This window comes from Macrotis lagotis, chromosome 2 (genome assembly GCF_037893015.1).
Source record: "Macrotis lagotis isolate mMagLag1 chromosome 2, bilby.v1.9.chrom.fasta, whole genome shotgun sequence".
Lineage (NCBI taxonomy): Eukaryota > Metazoa > Chordata > Mammalia > Peramelemorphia > Peramelidae > Macrotis > Macrotis lagotis.
Window position 1 is genome coordinate 213,633,347 of NC_133659.1, and position 13,710 is coordinate 213,647,056.

Genomic DNA, 13,710 nt, shown 5'->3' on the forward strand with positions numbered 1-13,710 from the left:
GATGCTTTTTTGCTCAATTTCTTTTGCTTATCTCATTGTTTTAGCTATTTTTAGGGTTATTTTAATCATTTAGTAGTGATGATAGGCATCCTTGTTTTACTCCTGATCCTACTACCAAAGTCTTTTCTCCTTTATATATATATATATCTATATCTATATCTATATCTATATCTATATCTATATATCTATATATCTATATATATATAATGTTTGTTTTTGGAATTAGTCATTATTTATTCTATTAAGTAAAGATTAATTTATTCTTTTTTTGTTTTTTAAGGCAATGGGGTTAAGTGACTCTCCCAAGGTCACACAACTAGGCAATTATTAAGTATTTAAAGCCAGATTTGAACTTGGATATTCCTGACTCCAGGACCAGTGCTCTATACACTGTGCCACCCAGCTGCCCCTCATTAATTTGTTCTTATGATTTCTAAAATTTTTTGGGGGGGGAGGGGTTTGTAAGGCAATGAGGTTAAGTGACCTGCCCAAGTGACATGGATTTGAATTCAGAGTCCTTCTGACTCTAGGACTGGTGCTCCATCTACTGCACACACTTAGCTGTCCTGTTTCTAAAGTTTTTAATAGAAATTGAGTGTTGGATTTTGTCAAGGTTGTTCAAAGTCTACTTGATGCTGGGAGTTATGAGAATATGATGCAAGGAATTATAGATATAAGAGATGTGATTAGAAACAAATTTTGTGGAAGGAAAAATATCATCTGGGCCTGTCTGGGGAACTGTTGTTCAAAGGGACTCCATTGTTCAACATCAATTGTTCAGGATGGGAGCATCCTTGGCTTGTTTCTACCTAACCTTGGCCATTGATGGGTCAAGTTTACACTGGTGGTTACAGGAAATGACATGTTGGACTTAGAGGTCACGCATCTTGGGACAGGAAAGACCATTATGTAACCTGCCTATGGAAGAATACCTAAGCCAGGTGCTAGACTACTCCCCAAGTGCCACCCTTGTCCAACCCTCTACGGAAGTGCATTTAAATCCTCCAGAAGAGAAGTGCCACCCTTTTCTCTCTTCTTCAGCCTGCCTTTGCTTTGCATCTCTCTCTCTCTCTCAGGCCACTTGCTCCCAGCCTACTCCCAGCCTTCTCCCAGCTGGAGAACCATGGACCTCTATGCCATGTGGCCAGACTAAGCCAGCCCTTAGGGCTATCTGCTCCTTTGCTCTAGCTCTCACTCCAACCTCACCTAACCTTTCCTTAAAGTTCTTACTGCTTCTCCAGTAGGAGAAAAGGTTTTAATCTGCACACTTTGTAGACCTGTATAATAAATCCTGAGTAGTTTTTAAATTCCAGGACACTATGTGAATTTTTTCATTATTCAAAAAAACTCAATCTTAAATATGGTGACAACAAATTCGGAAAACATACAGTACATGTTTTTAAAATTATTTGTGTTTTTAATAAAATTTCTTATGTTTATAGCCTTCCTTATGTTTAATCAATACTATATTCCATGAAAAAAACCCAATCTGATCATAGCATATAATCTTTTTAAAAATTTTATTGTAGCCTACTTGCTTCTCTTATATTTGTCATTTTTGTGTCAGTGTTCATTTAGGGATTTTGACTTTTAGTTTTCTTTTTCTGCATGCTTTCTTGCTGGTTCAGGTCTCAAGGCCAAATTCATATTATAGAAAGTTACTTTCTTTTCTTATTGCAACAATTACATTCCTTTTTTTTTTTTTGCAAGGCAATGGGGTTAAGTGATTTGCCTAGGGTCAAAACAGCTAGGTAATTAAGTGTCTGAGACTGAATTTGAACTCAGGTCCAGTCCAGGGCCAGTGTTCTATCCACTGCACCACCTAGCTGCCCTTTATTATTGCAACAAGATGACATAGAACATCAGTCAATTGCTCTTTGAATGTTTAATGGGATTCATTTGTAAATCTGTTCCATATTGGAGAGTTTTTTCCTTTTGAGTTCATTTATAGATTTTGGGAATTTTTTCTGATATTGGGTTGTTTAATTATTATGTTTGTTCATTTGTTAATGTAGCATTTTTTATTTTTATATTAATTGTATTTTCATCTAATTTCTTTTAAGTTTTTCAGTTTTCTTTTTTCAAGATGAAATTGGGCAAAATAGTTTCTGTTAATTTCATTTATTTCCTCTTAAATTATGTTCTTTTTTGGCATTTGCTTTTCCTATTTTTTTTAAATTCACATTAACTGTTTTTTAAAAAAACAAACTCCTAACTTATTTATCAATTCAATTTTTTTGTTTTGAATTCTTTTATGCTGTTTTATTAATGTATGTTTATAGGAATTTTTCCCCCTTGAAGACTACTTTAGCTGCATTCAAGAAATTTTGCTATATTGTTTCATTATTATAATTTTCTTTTGCATAGTTAATGTTTGTTTTTTTCTTTGATCCTCATTATTTAGGGTTTCATTCTTAAGTCATTATAGGGGTCTGTATTTTGTGGTCTTGTTGTTGACCCTGAGACCAATTACTATTTTTATTTGTGATGGTCTGTGGAGGATGTATCAGCTATTTCTTGTATTTTATATTTGTTTGGAATATTTCTAGGTTTTAGTATCTGGTCAATTTAAATAGACATTCCATATGGTGTTGACAAATATGTGTAGTCTTTAGCTGTTCCTTTTAGAAGATGCCTTTAGTCTTTTAACTCTAGTTTCTCCCACAATTTCTCGGCTCCATATATTCCGATTTATCTTTACTGGAACTGTTCAAAACCGAGAGAGTTATTTTGAAGTCTAATTTTGAAGTGTCATGATTATGTTACATTGTTTTTCTTTGTATAACTTGGAGAATGTTTATTTCATGAATTTAGAAGCTAAAGCATTTGCAGCATATTTGTTTATTAATGATATTTGTTGTATATAGTTCCATTCAACATAATGCACTGTTTATCCTTTTTTGATTTGTGAATGCTTAATTTTGCTTGTCAGCATGATTGTTACTCCTTGATATATAGCAAATATTTTTCTGTACTTACTTTTTTTTTGCTTTTTTTTTGTTTTTATTTTTGTAGGACAATGGGGTTAAGTTACTTGCCCAAGGTCATACAGCTAGTGAGTGTCAGGTGTCTGAGGCAGAATTTGAACTCAGGTCTTCCCTTTTCCAAGGCTGGTACTCTATTATACACTATGCTACCCAGCTGCCCTTTTTTCCAATACCTTGAATTTTATTTGTAGCTTTTATTTATAGCTTTGTTTTTAAAATGTATTTCCTATAAGCAACAGAATCTAGTTTTTGTTTTTCTATTCCAGTCTGTAACTTTTTTGTTTTATTAGATTGTTTATAGTCATTTAAAGTTATGAGAATTAGGTGTAGATTTTCCTCTATCTCCTTCTAACATTTTTTTTTCAAGTTATGGGTGGTTTGTTTTTTCCCAGCTTCTATAAACAACAATACTATGTTCTTTCAATTAATTTACCTTAGTCTTTTCTAAGATTATTTTATTCATACTGGCTTTCCTCCCTTCACCTTGATCTCCCTTTTCCTCTTGTTTACCTGTTTTTCTTTGAGGTTTTGCTTATTAGTTCCTTTTTGTTTTCTGCTATTTTTGGTTATTTTATCTTTTTTTTTATTTTAGGTTTTTGCAAGGCAAATGGGGTTAAGTGGCTTGCCCAAGGTCACACAGCTAGGCAATTATTAAGTGTCTGAGGTCAAATTTGAACTCAGGTACTTCTGACTCCAGGGTCAGTGCTCTATCCACTGCGCCACCTAGCTGCCCCTTTTTATTTGGTTATTTAATTTTTTATAATTATATGATTCTTCTCCTTCTTCCCCCTTTTCTTTAGTCCCCTTTAGTTAGAAATTTATTAAAAATTTAGTTTTTTAAATTCAAGTTTTTGCTTCATTCCTCAAAATCTTTATTCTCCATCCTGTTGGTCTACAACTTTATTCTTTGATTCACATTCCCTTTATTTTTCTAGTGTCTCTTTATTCTCTGTATTCTTCATGCTAACCTAATTTCCAAAATATTCTATCCTCTCCCTTCTGGGCAGTTTTTTCCACTAACTTGTAGAGCTTGCCCTGGGATTCTGCTTTTATATTGTACCTCCCTCTTAGAACAATGCCAATAATTACTGATGTCAGAGAGGACAATGTCCTATGGTAGTGTTGGGGCCCTCCCCTACTTCCCTGATGATGCAGTTAACTGTTGATCTATACCCTTTCCCAGTTCCCTTTTTCATGCCCATCCCCTGTTTGTCAAACTCTCCCTGGTCTGTTGCTGCTCTTTTAGGTGCCATTTGCTCTCATGAGGTCCAACTCCTCCAGATCTTTTCAAGCACCAAATGCCACAGATCACATCCCAAAATCCCCATCACTCTTAGGGGATTCCTCAGTAAACCCTGAGACAAAGCAGAGACAAAGCAGACAAAACAAGGAGTCCCCTCCCCACCTTGAGTTCTTCCCACTTTTTCACATGCTCTTCTGTAGGTTTTCTTACTGGGACCACAGAGGTCACCTTCCTCTCATGACTAGCACTTTAGACATTATGCATTCTTCTTTTTTCCTCCTGTTTCTCTCACCCCCTTCCTTTCATGTATCCTCCTATGTTGTAATGTAGACACACATAAAAAAGTATTGATTTACCTAGGTAGGATGTTGCCAGCTTGTTTCTAAGTATCCTAAGTCAACTTTTTTACTCTTTCAACCTGATTTCTGCCTTTACTGTTGTCTCCTTGTATACATTTAAAGTGAAGTCTCAGATTGGTCTCTGTTCTGTTACTATTCTGCATTTCTGTTGTTTGGGGTTTTTGAGAAGCAAACTGTTTCTTCGTTCTGTTTTCTTTCTAAGAGTATAACAAATAATTATTATTGAATGCCCATCCTTTCCCATTTATGGTTAAGCTTAGATTTGCTGGGCAGGTTGTCCTGGTGTGTGTCCTGAGTTCTTTTGCTTTTTTAAATTCATTCCATTTAGAAGTAGTATAGGCTAAGATATGTCATATAAAAAAGGCAAGAAAAAATTTTTGCAATGGAGTGGAAGAAGGGGAAGGGGAGGGGGATGATTGACCCTTTACTCTCATTAGAAGTGGCTCAGAGAGGGAATAGCATACACAGTCTATGGGGTATGGAAATCTGTCTCACCTTAGAGGTAAATAGGAGAGGAAAGGGATGGGAGAAAGGGGATGGGGGAGGGGAGGGAAGGCTGTAGGTAATAGAAGAAAAGGAAGATCAAGTAATAGAAGAGAGGGAAGATCATGTGAGAGGATAGTCAGATATAACACACTTTTGAGGAGAGACAGGGTGAAAGGAAAGAGAGAATGGAATAAATGGGAGTGGGGAGGAATAGAATGGATGGAAGTATAGCTATCAATAGCAACTGGGGAAAAATATTGAAGCAATTTCTCTGATGAAGTTATGATAAAGAACCATTCCCAAAACAGTTGATGGTGTCTGAATACAGATTAAAGTACATTTTTGTTTTTCTTCTCACTTAAAAAAATATTCATTTCATTCTATTCTACATTTTCTTATTGGTCAGAATAGTCTAGTGTTATTTGCATTTCTTTTCCTTTGTATTTGAAGATCTTTCTTTTCATCATTGCAGTATTTGTTTTTGAATTGAACTGTTAAATTTAACCACTATGCATCTTATAATTTGCAGCATTGGGTTTTTTTTTTCCTGAAGGTGATCGTTTCAATTGGTATTTTAATTTCTACATTCAGAATTCTGGGCAATTATTTTCTATTATTTTCTGTATTATGATGTTAAGGTACTTTATCCTGTTGTGCTCTTCTAGGAAACCTATGATCCTTAGGTTGTTTCTAAGCAATCCTGTCTTTAAGATCAGTATGTTTTGATTGTTTGGCAATCATATTTAAAGTTATTTTTTTGCCTATCTTCTAGATCGTTTTTTACTTCTGTATATTAACATTACAAATCTATTGTTCTCTCTTGTTTCTTTGCTTTACTTGCTGTCATAGATTTATTTTTTCTTCCCATTATTTTTGCTGTTCAGATCATAAATTCTATTCTTATAATTCTCATTTTTATTTTGAACCACCTAGAAATAGTGTGTTGTGGTGGTTCAGTGTTCTCATATTGCACAGTGTTGGATCATTTTCCTTTGTTTTGCAGTATTTATTGATAGATGCCTGAATTTGTTTACTAGATCTGGAGGTCATATTTCCTTTAGTGGTATATGTTTTTCCCTATTGTCCTGTCTGCTTATGTTCAAGATATTTGAGTTTTCTTCTTATATCTTTGGTTATTTAAGTCCTCCCATTTTCCTTTTTTGCACTTTCCCCTCCTGTATACTTTCCCGCTGATGGTGGTTACCTTTGGGGAGTAATTCAAATTATCCTTCCACATTGGGCAATTTATTGTTGAACCATAAACCCAGATGATTTTTTGATAGAGAGAACTGACCCTAATTGAATGCTCAATTCTTTCAGTGTTAGTGAAGTGCTGTCTATATCCCTTTCTACCATTTGCTTCTTGCCTGTCCCTTCTCCCCATAACCCCCTCCCCCCAGTGTCTTTTCTTGTCCTTTCTGTTCCTTAGCTCCCTCAATAGGCATTGACATTTCAGAACTTTGCAACACTTAAGCTATAGGGGTTTCTGCTATGGTGCTGCTGGCTGTTGTTGCCCTTAGCAGGACTCTGCTCTTGAAGGGATGCTGCCTTGCTGATTTATGGCTAGTTTTTGTGATCCAAAATTATGCAGTCTGGAGCCAGGATTTTGTGCTGAAAGAAAGAGGAGGGACTAGAGTTTGGAATTGGTTTTGTTCTAAATCTGTTTGTTGGTTGCTGCCTATAGCCTGAGGTTGGGGAGGGGTATGTTCATATTATTATTATTTTTTTTTTGCCAGACAATGGGGTTTAAGTGGCTTTCCCAAGGCCACACAGCTAGGTAATGATTAAGTGTCTGAGATCGGATTTGAACTCAGGTACTCGATTCCAGGGCCTGTGCTCTATCCACTGTGCCACTTAGCTGCCCCCGTTCATGTTATTTTTTAAAACTCCTTTGTATTTTTGGAGGCAAAGGAACTTGCTTTATCTTTGGTGTATGGTTTCTGTTTTGGAGAGGTTTGATAGGTCATGAGGATCAGGAAAAATGTAATAATCACATTTCTGCTCACGTGATCTGGAAGTCTTCTATAGTTTCTTTTTGTTCTATGATCTCTGAGGTTTCCATAGAATTCTTTCTTTTTCTATTGCTTCCTTTTCCTTCAAATTACATATGTGTGTGTGTGTGTATATGTGTATACACACACACACATATATGTATTTGTTTTATTGTTGTTTTTGTGAGGCAATGGTTAAGTGACTTGCCTAGGGACATACAACTATTAAGTGTCAAGTGTGGGAGGCTGAATTTGAAGTCAGGGTGCCCTGACCCCAGGACTGATGCTCCATTCACTGTGCCACCTAGCTTCTCCCAATCTATTTTCTTACTCTGTTCTGATTTTTTTCTTTCAGTTCCTACTCATTCTTCTTTCATCCTTTTTTCCTCTTTTTTCTTTCCCCCTTCCCTTCTTATTTTCTTTTTTTCTGTTCCTTCTCTTTATTCTCTTCTCTTGTTCAGATGTTTTGTTTCCTGGGCTTCTATTGATCTTTTTTTTCCATTTAGCTTTTTTTCTCCTTTTATTTTCATTCTATCCACTCTTCTCTCACTTTACTGTTAAGTATACATTCTGAGCTAGGCTTCAAGGATGAATAACCTTGGAGCAGGAATGGTACTCATCCAAGTTGACTTTCCTAGGCCTCTTTCCATCAGGAACTAATTACTCCTCTCTAGTTTGTGATTTTAATTGCTGCTGCCCATGTCTTGTCAGAATCAATGTCTGTTATTTTCTTGTGAGTTTAAAGGGATGGGTGGGAACAGTTACTATAACCGTAGGGACCAAGACTGGATCTCACAGCAAAATTCTGTTCTTTGCTTGTTCTTGTTTTTTTGTAAGCATGAGGAATATGGGGCAGAGTGAGAGGGCTCTCTAAGTAATTAAATTCTGTAATTTATAGGTATTTTTTTAACCTTGCTTACAGTTTATATTTTTATCTTGAAAAATCAAAGGCAATTGTCCTACATCTGACAAACATTTCCTTTCTTTTAGGATATAAGAAATTTTCTGTCTTCATCTGTTCTGGCTTCTTGGTGGTCTTGTTACTTTCATTGATACATTTTAAAGGAAAAAGTAAAATTAGTATTTTTTTTTTAAAGATGTGAAAAAAATGATAAAACACTGTGCTCAGCACAGTGCCTGGATGAGAGTAGGTGCATAATAATATTGATTGACTGATGGAATTCATGTTTTATATGAAAATTCATTCATAAAAGACTTCATAGCATAGATTTAGAATGGGGGGGGGACTTTGAAGTTCATCTGGTCAATCTCTCATTTTAAATATGAAGAAAATGAATTCCAGAGTGCTAAAGAGAGTTGTTTAAGGTAGTTAATCAACACGATTTAAAATTATTCTTTTTTTGTTTTTGTTTTTGCAAAGCAATGGGGTTAAGTAACTTGCCCAAAGTTCTGCAGTTAGGTAATTATTAAGTGTCTGAAATCACATTTGAACTTGGGTCCTCCTGACTCTAAGACTGGTGCTCTATCTACTGTACCCATCTAGCTGCCCCCAAATTATTCTAGTAGTAAATCAGAAAGCAGAAGCTATGTTATACTTTTAAATGGAAATAGTTATGTGTCAACTTATTCATTCATTCAGTATATATTTAATGAGTACCCTATTGGGTATAAGGTGCTATTCTAAGAGTATTAATTTGGCTAAGTTTTATTCCTATGACATATTGAACAGTTTGTGCCTAGCTGAGACCTTCTGTAGATATCTGCTGTCTATAATTTTTTGACTTAATGATTTAATGCCAGTCTTTGAGAAATACAAATTAAAAAAAAATCCAATTTAATTATTTATTTTAGCATTCTTTTCTTTTTAAATTTTGAGTTACAGATTTTCTTTGTCTCCCCTCTCCTGCCCCAGTTAAACATGTGAAATCACACAAAAGATTTTTCCAATTAGCCATATTTCAAAAAAATAAAGAAAGCAAAGTGAGAAAAAAATCATTTCAATTTGCATTTTGAGTTCATTAGTTTTCTCTCTGGAGGTGGGAAGTGTTTTTTCATCATGGATCAATACCAGGATCCAAGACAACTTCAAAGGATTCACAGTCATGTACTACAACTTGTTTGACCATTCCTCAATTGATGGATACCTCCTTAATTTCTTTTCTTTGCTATCAGTTTTTTTTAGATTTTTGCAAGGCAATGGGGTTAAGTGGCTTGCCCAAAGGCCACACAGCTAGGTAATTTAAATGTCTGAGGCTCTTTGCTATCATTAAAAAGAGTTGCTTATAAGTTTTTTTTTATACAAAAAGGTTCTTTTCCTTTCTCTTTGATCTCTTAATATTGTTCCATATTTTTCTCCAGAATGGTTGGATCAGTTTACTATTCCACCAACAGTTTATTAGTATACTTATTTTTCCCTCATCCATTCTAGCATTTGTCATTTCTAGAGTTGTTTTAATTTGTATTTCTTTAATAGTGATTATATGTAATATAAAATTTATAGGTATTTATATAATTTTTATATGTATTTTTTATCCTTAGGTTGCTGATCCAGGCAACATGGCTACGGCGATTAGAGAAGTGGGAGTGTGGAGACAAACTCGAACTCTTTTACTCAAGAATTATCTAATTAAATGCAGGACTAAAAAAAGTAGTGTTCAGGTAAGCTGAAGGATACTATAGCCAATTATACTTCTTATTTGAGTTTTCTTTGGTTTCAGTTAGGAATTCACCAGTCAGTTGAGGGAGGAGAGGCACCTGCAGAGTGAGAGTACTCCTGAGTCTGATAACACATCCTAATGGGAAAAACAGAATGACAACAGTAGGATTAAGATTTCAGAATAAATGGAAGGCAATCTGAGAGGGGAAGGTGTTGGGGGTATTAACTGGGAGAGGCCTTCTGAAGGAAGTGTGATTTGAGTTGAATTTTGAAGGAAGTCAAGGAAACCAAGAACTAGAAATGAAGTATTAGAGTATTCCAGACATGAAACAGTCATTGCAAAGGCTCAGAGATCAGAGGTGGAATGGCCTTTTTGATGAACTTCGAATATTGTCTGTATTGCCTGAAAGTAGAGCATGTGGAAGAGAGTTAAGGGTGAGAAGATTAGAGAGATAAGAATTAATTCTAACTAGCTCCTCCACACATGCTAAATTGATGTTCCTGAAATATATCTAATCATAACACTTCCATTGAGAAACCAGTGTTTTCGTATTTCCTCTAAGAGAAAACATTGAATTCTTAGCTTGTCATTTAATTGTATAACCTAACATAGTATGATTTCCACCTTCCTCTTTAATCTTATTTCACATCCTTTTGGACAGGTAGGTACAATAGGTAGAGTACTGACCCTTGAAGAGGACCTGATTTCAAATATGACCCTCAGACACTTACTAATTGTGTGACCTTGGGCAAGTCACTTAATCCCATTTGCCTATCTCCTGTTGTCCTGATTCATATCTGGACACTGGATCCAGATGACTCTGGAGGAGAAAGTGAGGCTGGTGACTATGCACAGCACCCCCTCATCCTAATCCAATTCAAGTGCCATCACCTCCCTGATGTCATGATCTTCTTTGAAAAAAAAGGGGGCAAACATTATTATTTCAAATCCCTTTACTCTCCATTCTGAGCACACTGATCTATTAGCTATTATTCCAAGGTATTTCCTTGCTTTTGCACAGGAGATCTTCTATTTCTCTGGTGTACTTCCTTTTCACCTCTGTCCCTAGTTTCCCTCAGAGAATGACTGTAGTGCTATGTATGGCTGAAGGCCCATTTATTAGTGCTCTTTTCCTTTTGAATTTCTATAGTTTATATTTATTTATCTGTATTCATATTGTATCCCCTAATAGAATGTGAGCTCCTTCAGGGCAATAAATAAATACTTATTGAATTGACTTTAAATCACTGCTGTTTCCTTTTCTTAATGGTCATAAACCATTCTAATAGTACATTTCAAAATTTTGCTAGAAATGGATTGTTAGTTGCAAAATAGTTTGCATATTCAATTTTCTTCAGGTTAAAAAAATAATAAAATTTGCTTATTAGTAGTCTTTGTATAACCCTCATTCCTTCTCTTTTATCTTTAAAAAGTCAGTACCAGTGGCTCAGCAATCACATCCACCATTCTTTTTGTATCTTGGAGAAGGTTAATATCTACTTGATATGATTAAGAATATTTTCTCCTCTTAGGTTTCAATTTTCTCTTGGCCATTTTTGTTCTGTCCTTTAAATAATCCTTAAAATATAAAGTGAATATGGTAAAGTATGATTGTTTTTATCCCTTTTTTCAACAGATAAGATCCAAGCAATGATATAATTAATTTACTAATATCTTTAATAATTAAAAACATTAAAAATATTTTTTAAGTTAAAGATTTTAGAAAAGAATGAGTATCTACAGAATGAAAATTGTTTTCATTTTAATTCTTACTTATAAATCTGTAGTGAAAATTTTGGGGGATGCAAGATGGTTAGTACTCAGGAATCTGAGTTGGAGTTGGATATTAATAAGAAGTCAATTAAGAGTGAAGCAGGTAGCCATTTATTCTAGCTGTCTGGGGTAGGTATCAAAATGAATGTCATTTACAATGTACCTGGTATATGAATTTCCTTTTATACTTAATTCCTTTTATACTTAATTAATACTTTTATACTTTATTCTTAAGCTAATTATTATTCAAAGTAACTTTTGAATACAAAGAAATGTGACTTTGTAAAACATGGTTGTTACAGGCTTATTGGAGGAAAATATGTATTATTAGATTATAAAAATCCACTAAGAAAATATTTAGAGAATGATTCTAAGCAAAATGAAGGTTTTAATTGCTTTTCTTGAGAAAAGGACAGACTCAAAATCTCATATCAAGTGGTGAGAGTTTGAACTGTGCCTAAAGGACAGTCAAATGAGATTATATGACCTAGCGCAGTCTCCCCCCCCACCCCCAGTTCCATCTCCTTCAACTCATTGACTGAGTTTTTCATGGTTGCATTCTAGTCATGAAATTCTATCCCAGCAACAAAGAAAAGAATGAAAGGTTTCCGTAAAATAGTACCTCACCATTCAGATGGTGAGAATAGCAAAAAAAGGATTTCAGTGCCTTTCATATTTATAACTATAAATGAAGTAATGTCTAAGTCTGGTAAAAATTGTCTTATAAAGCAGGTGGCTCAGGAGCTTCTCTTTTGCAATGCAAGGTTTTTCTAGGAATAGTCCAATAATAATAGTTTGTTTTTTTAATATTTCTTAACCCTGAGAGGACTTTACTAGGAATATTAACCCTGTGAGGGTTTTACTGGAAATATTCCACTCAATCCCTCCCCTTATTTCAACACACACACACACACACACACACACACACACACACACACACACGTTTCTTGCAATTGAAGTCCTCTCACACTATCCTTGATACCCTGTCAAGTTCTATTCTCTCTTCGTGTCTACTTGGGACCCATCTTCTTGGAACCCCTTGACCAAACAACCCCCCCACACACACACACATAGATGTGATGGAGGAAGATGAACTCTTCTGGTGTCCCTCTTTCCCCTGGAGACATTCAGTAGCTTTCTGTATCTGTGGAGGAGTCTGTTACAATCTCCAATTCAGATGATTTGTTGAGATCTTCTCTTCTGGTAAAGGAACTTCTTAACACAGCATCTTATCAGACTCATGTTTTCATTATTAGACAATAAAATTCTAGAGCTATTACAGTTCACATTTTGACTTATTGTCACATTGATATACATAATTCATGTTAACAAAAATAAAACTTCCATAATTGTTCACTTCAAAAGTGAACATGCTGAAAATTGTCAGATAAACTTGAGCTTATAACTTACACATTAGATGACTCTTTTAGTATAAAGTTTGTTCAGCAAGTGACAAAGCATGCTTAATTAAAATAAATTTTCTTTCTTCCCAAAATATTTCTAACTATACTATAGGTGATTCTTCTCCTGATATACTTAACTGATTTACATTCCCTTCCTAAAGTAGAACTTGAAACTGTACTGCATAGAAGTGTAACTTGAGATTATATAAACTTTTATTCTTCTTACCTAAATATCTCTTCTAACATAAAATCAAGGGATCTTAATTCTTCTCAGCACATTTAGCTAACAGCAGAGGTTAAAACCACACGCTAACCTATCTAGCTATTAAACTCCAATTGACCTAAAATTTCTATATCAGATTTGCTTATACAGATTTACTATAAAGATCTTGGCCATCAAAGGAAAATTCCTTTATATATATGATTTTAAGTGTCAGTTTCCAGGCAGAGATCATGTGTGTAGTCAAATGCCTTAATCCAAATTTTAGATTTATCCAGTGATACATTATTCAAATGTCACATTTGGGGAAATCAAGTCAGAAGGGTCCAGCCTCAGGCTACACTGAAAAGTCACCCCTTCAACTTTTTATTTCAGTATACCTGTCACCTGTGAAGTCTCCAAACCTCCATTGAGCTACCAGGCTTCAAAAGAACATTGAAACAGCAGTATTTCCTCTGCTTATCATACTTGATATCAGATACAAAACAAAGCCAATTGAAAGTCCCATGATCTAAAATAGTAATTTCATTTAATTAGACCTCCAAGTGAATCCACTTCACAAGGACTAAATGCCAATTATAATCTGGATGGGGAAGGGTCACAATCAATTAATACACACACACACACACA

At 34.8% G+C, this 13,710-nt stretch overlaps 1 protein-coding gene across 2 annotated transcripts in view; it reads left to right on the forward strand.

Annotated features, from left to right (window-relative positions):
• The window catches only part of ABCA5 (ATP binding cassette subfamily A member 5), a 137,619-nt gene that overhangs the window by 16,024 nt on the left and 107,885 nt on the right, over positions 1-13,710 (forward strand). For both annotated transcript variants that reach the window (XM_074224697.1, XM_074224698.1), the window contains exon 2: positions 9,566-9,685. In XM_074224697.1, coding sequence (XP_074080798.1) covers positions 9,584-9,685 — 102 coding nt within the window. In that variant the 5' untranslated portion in view covers positions 9,566-9,583. The remainder of the gene's footprint in view (positions 1-9,565; positions 9,686-13,710) is intronic.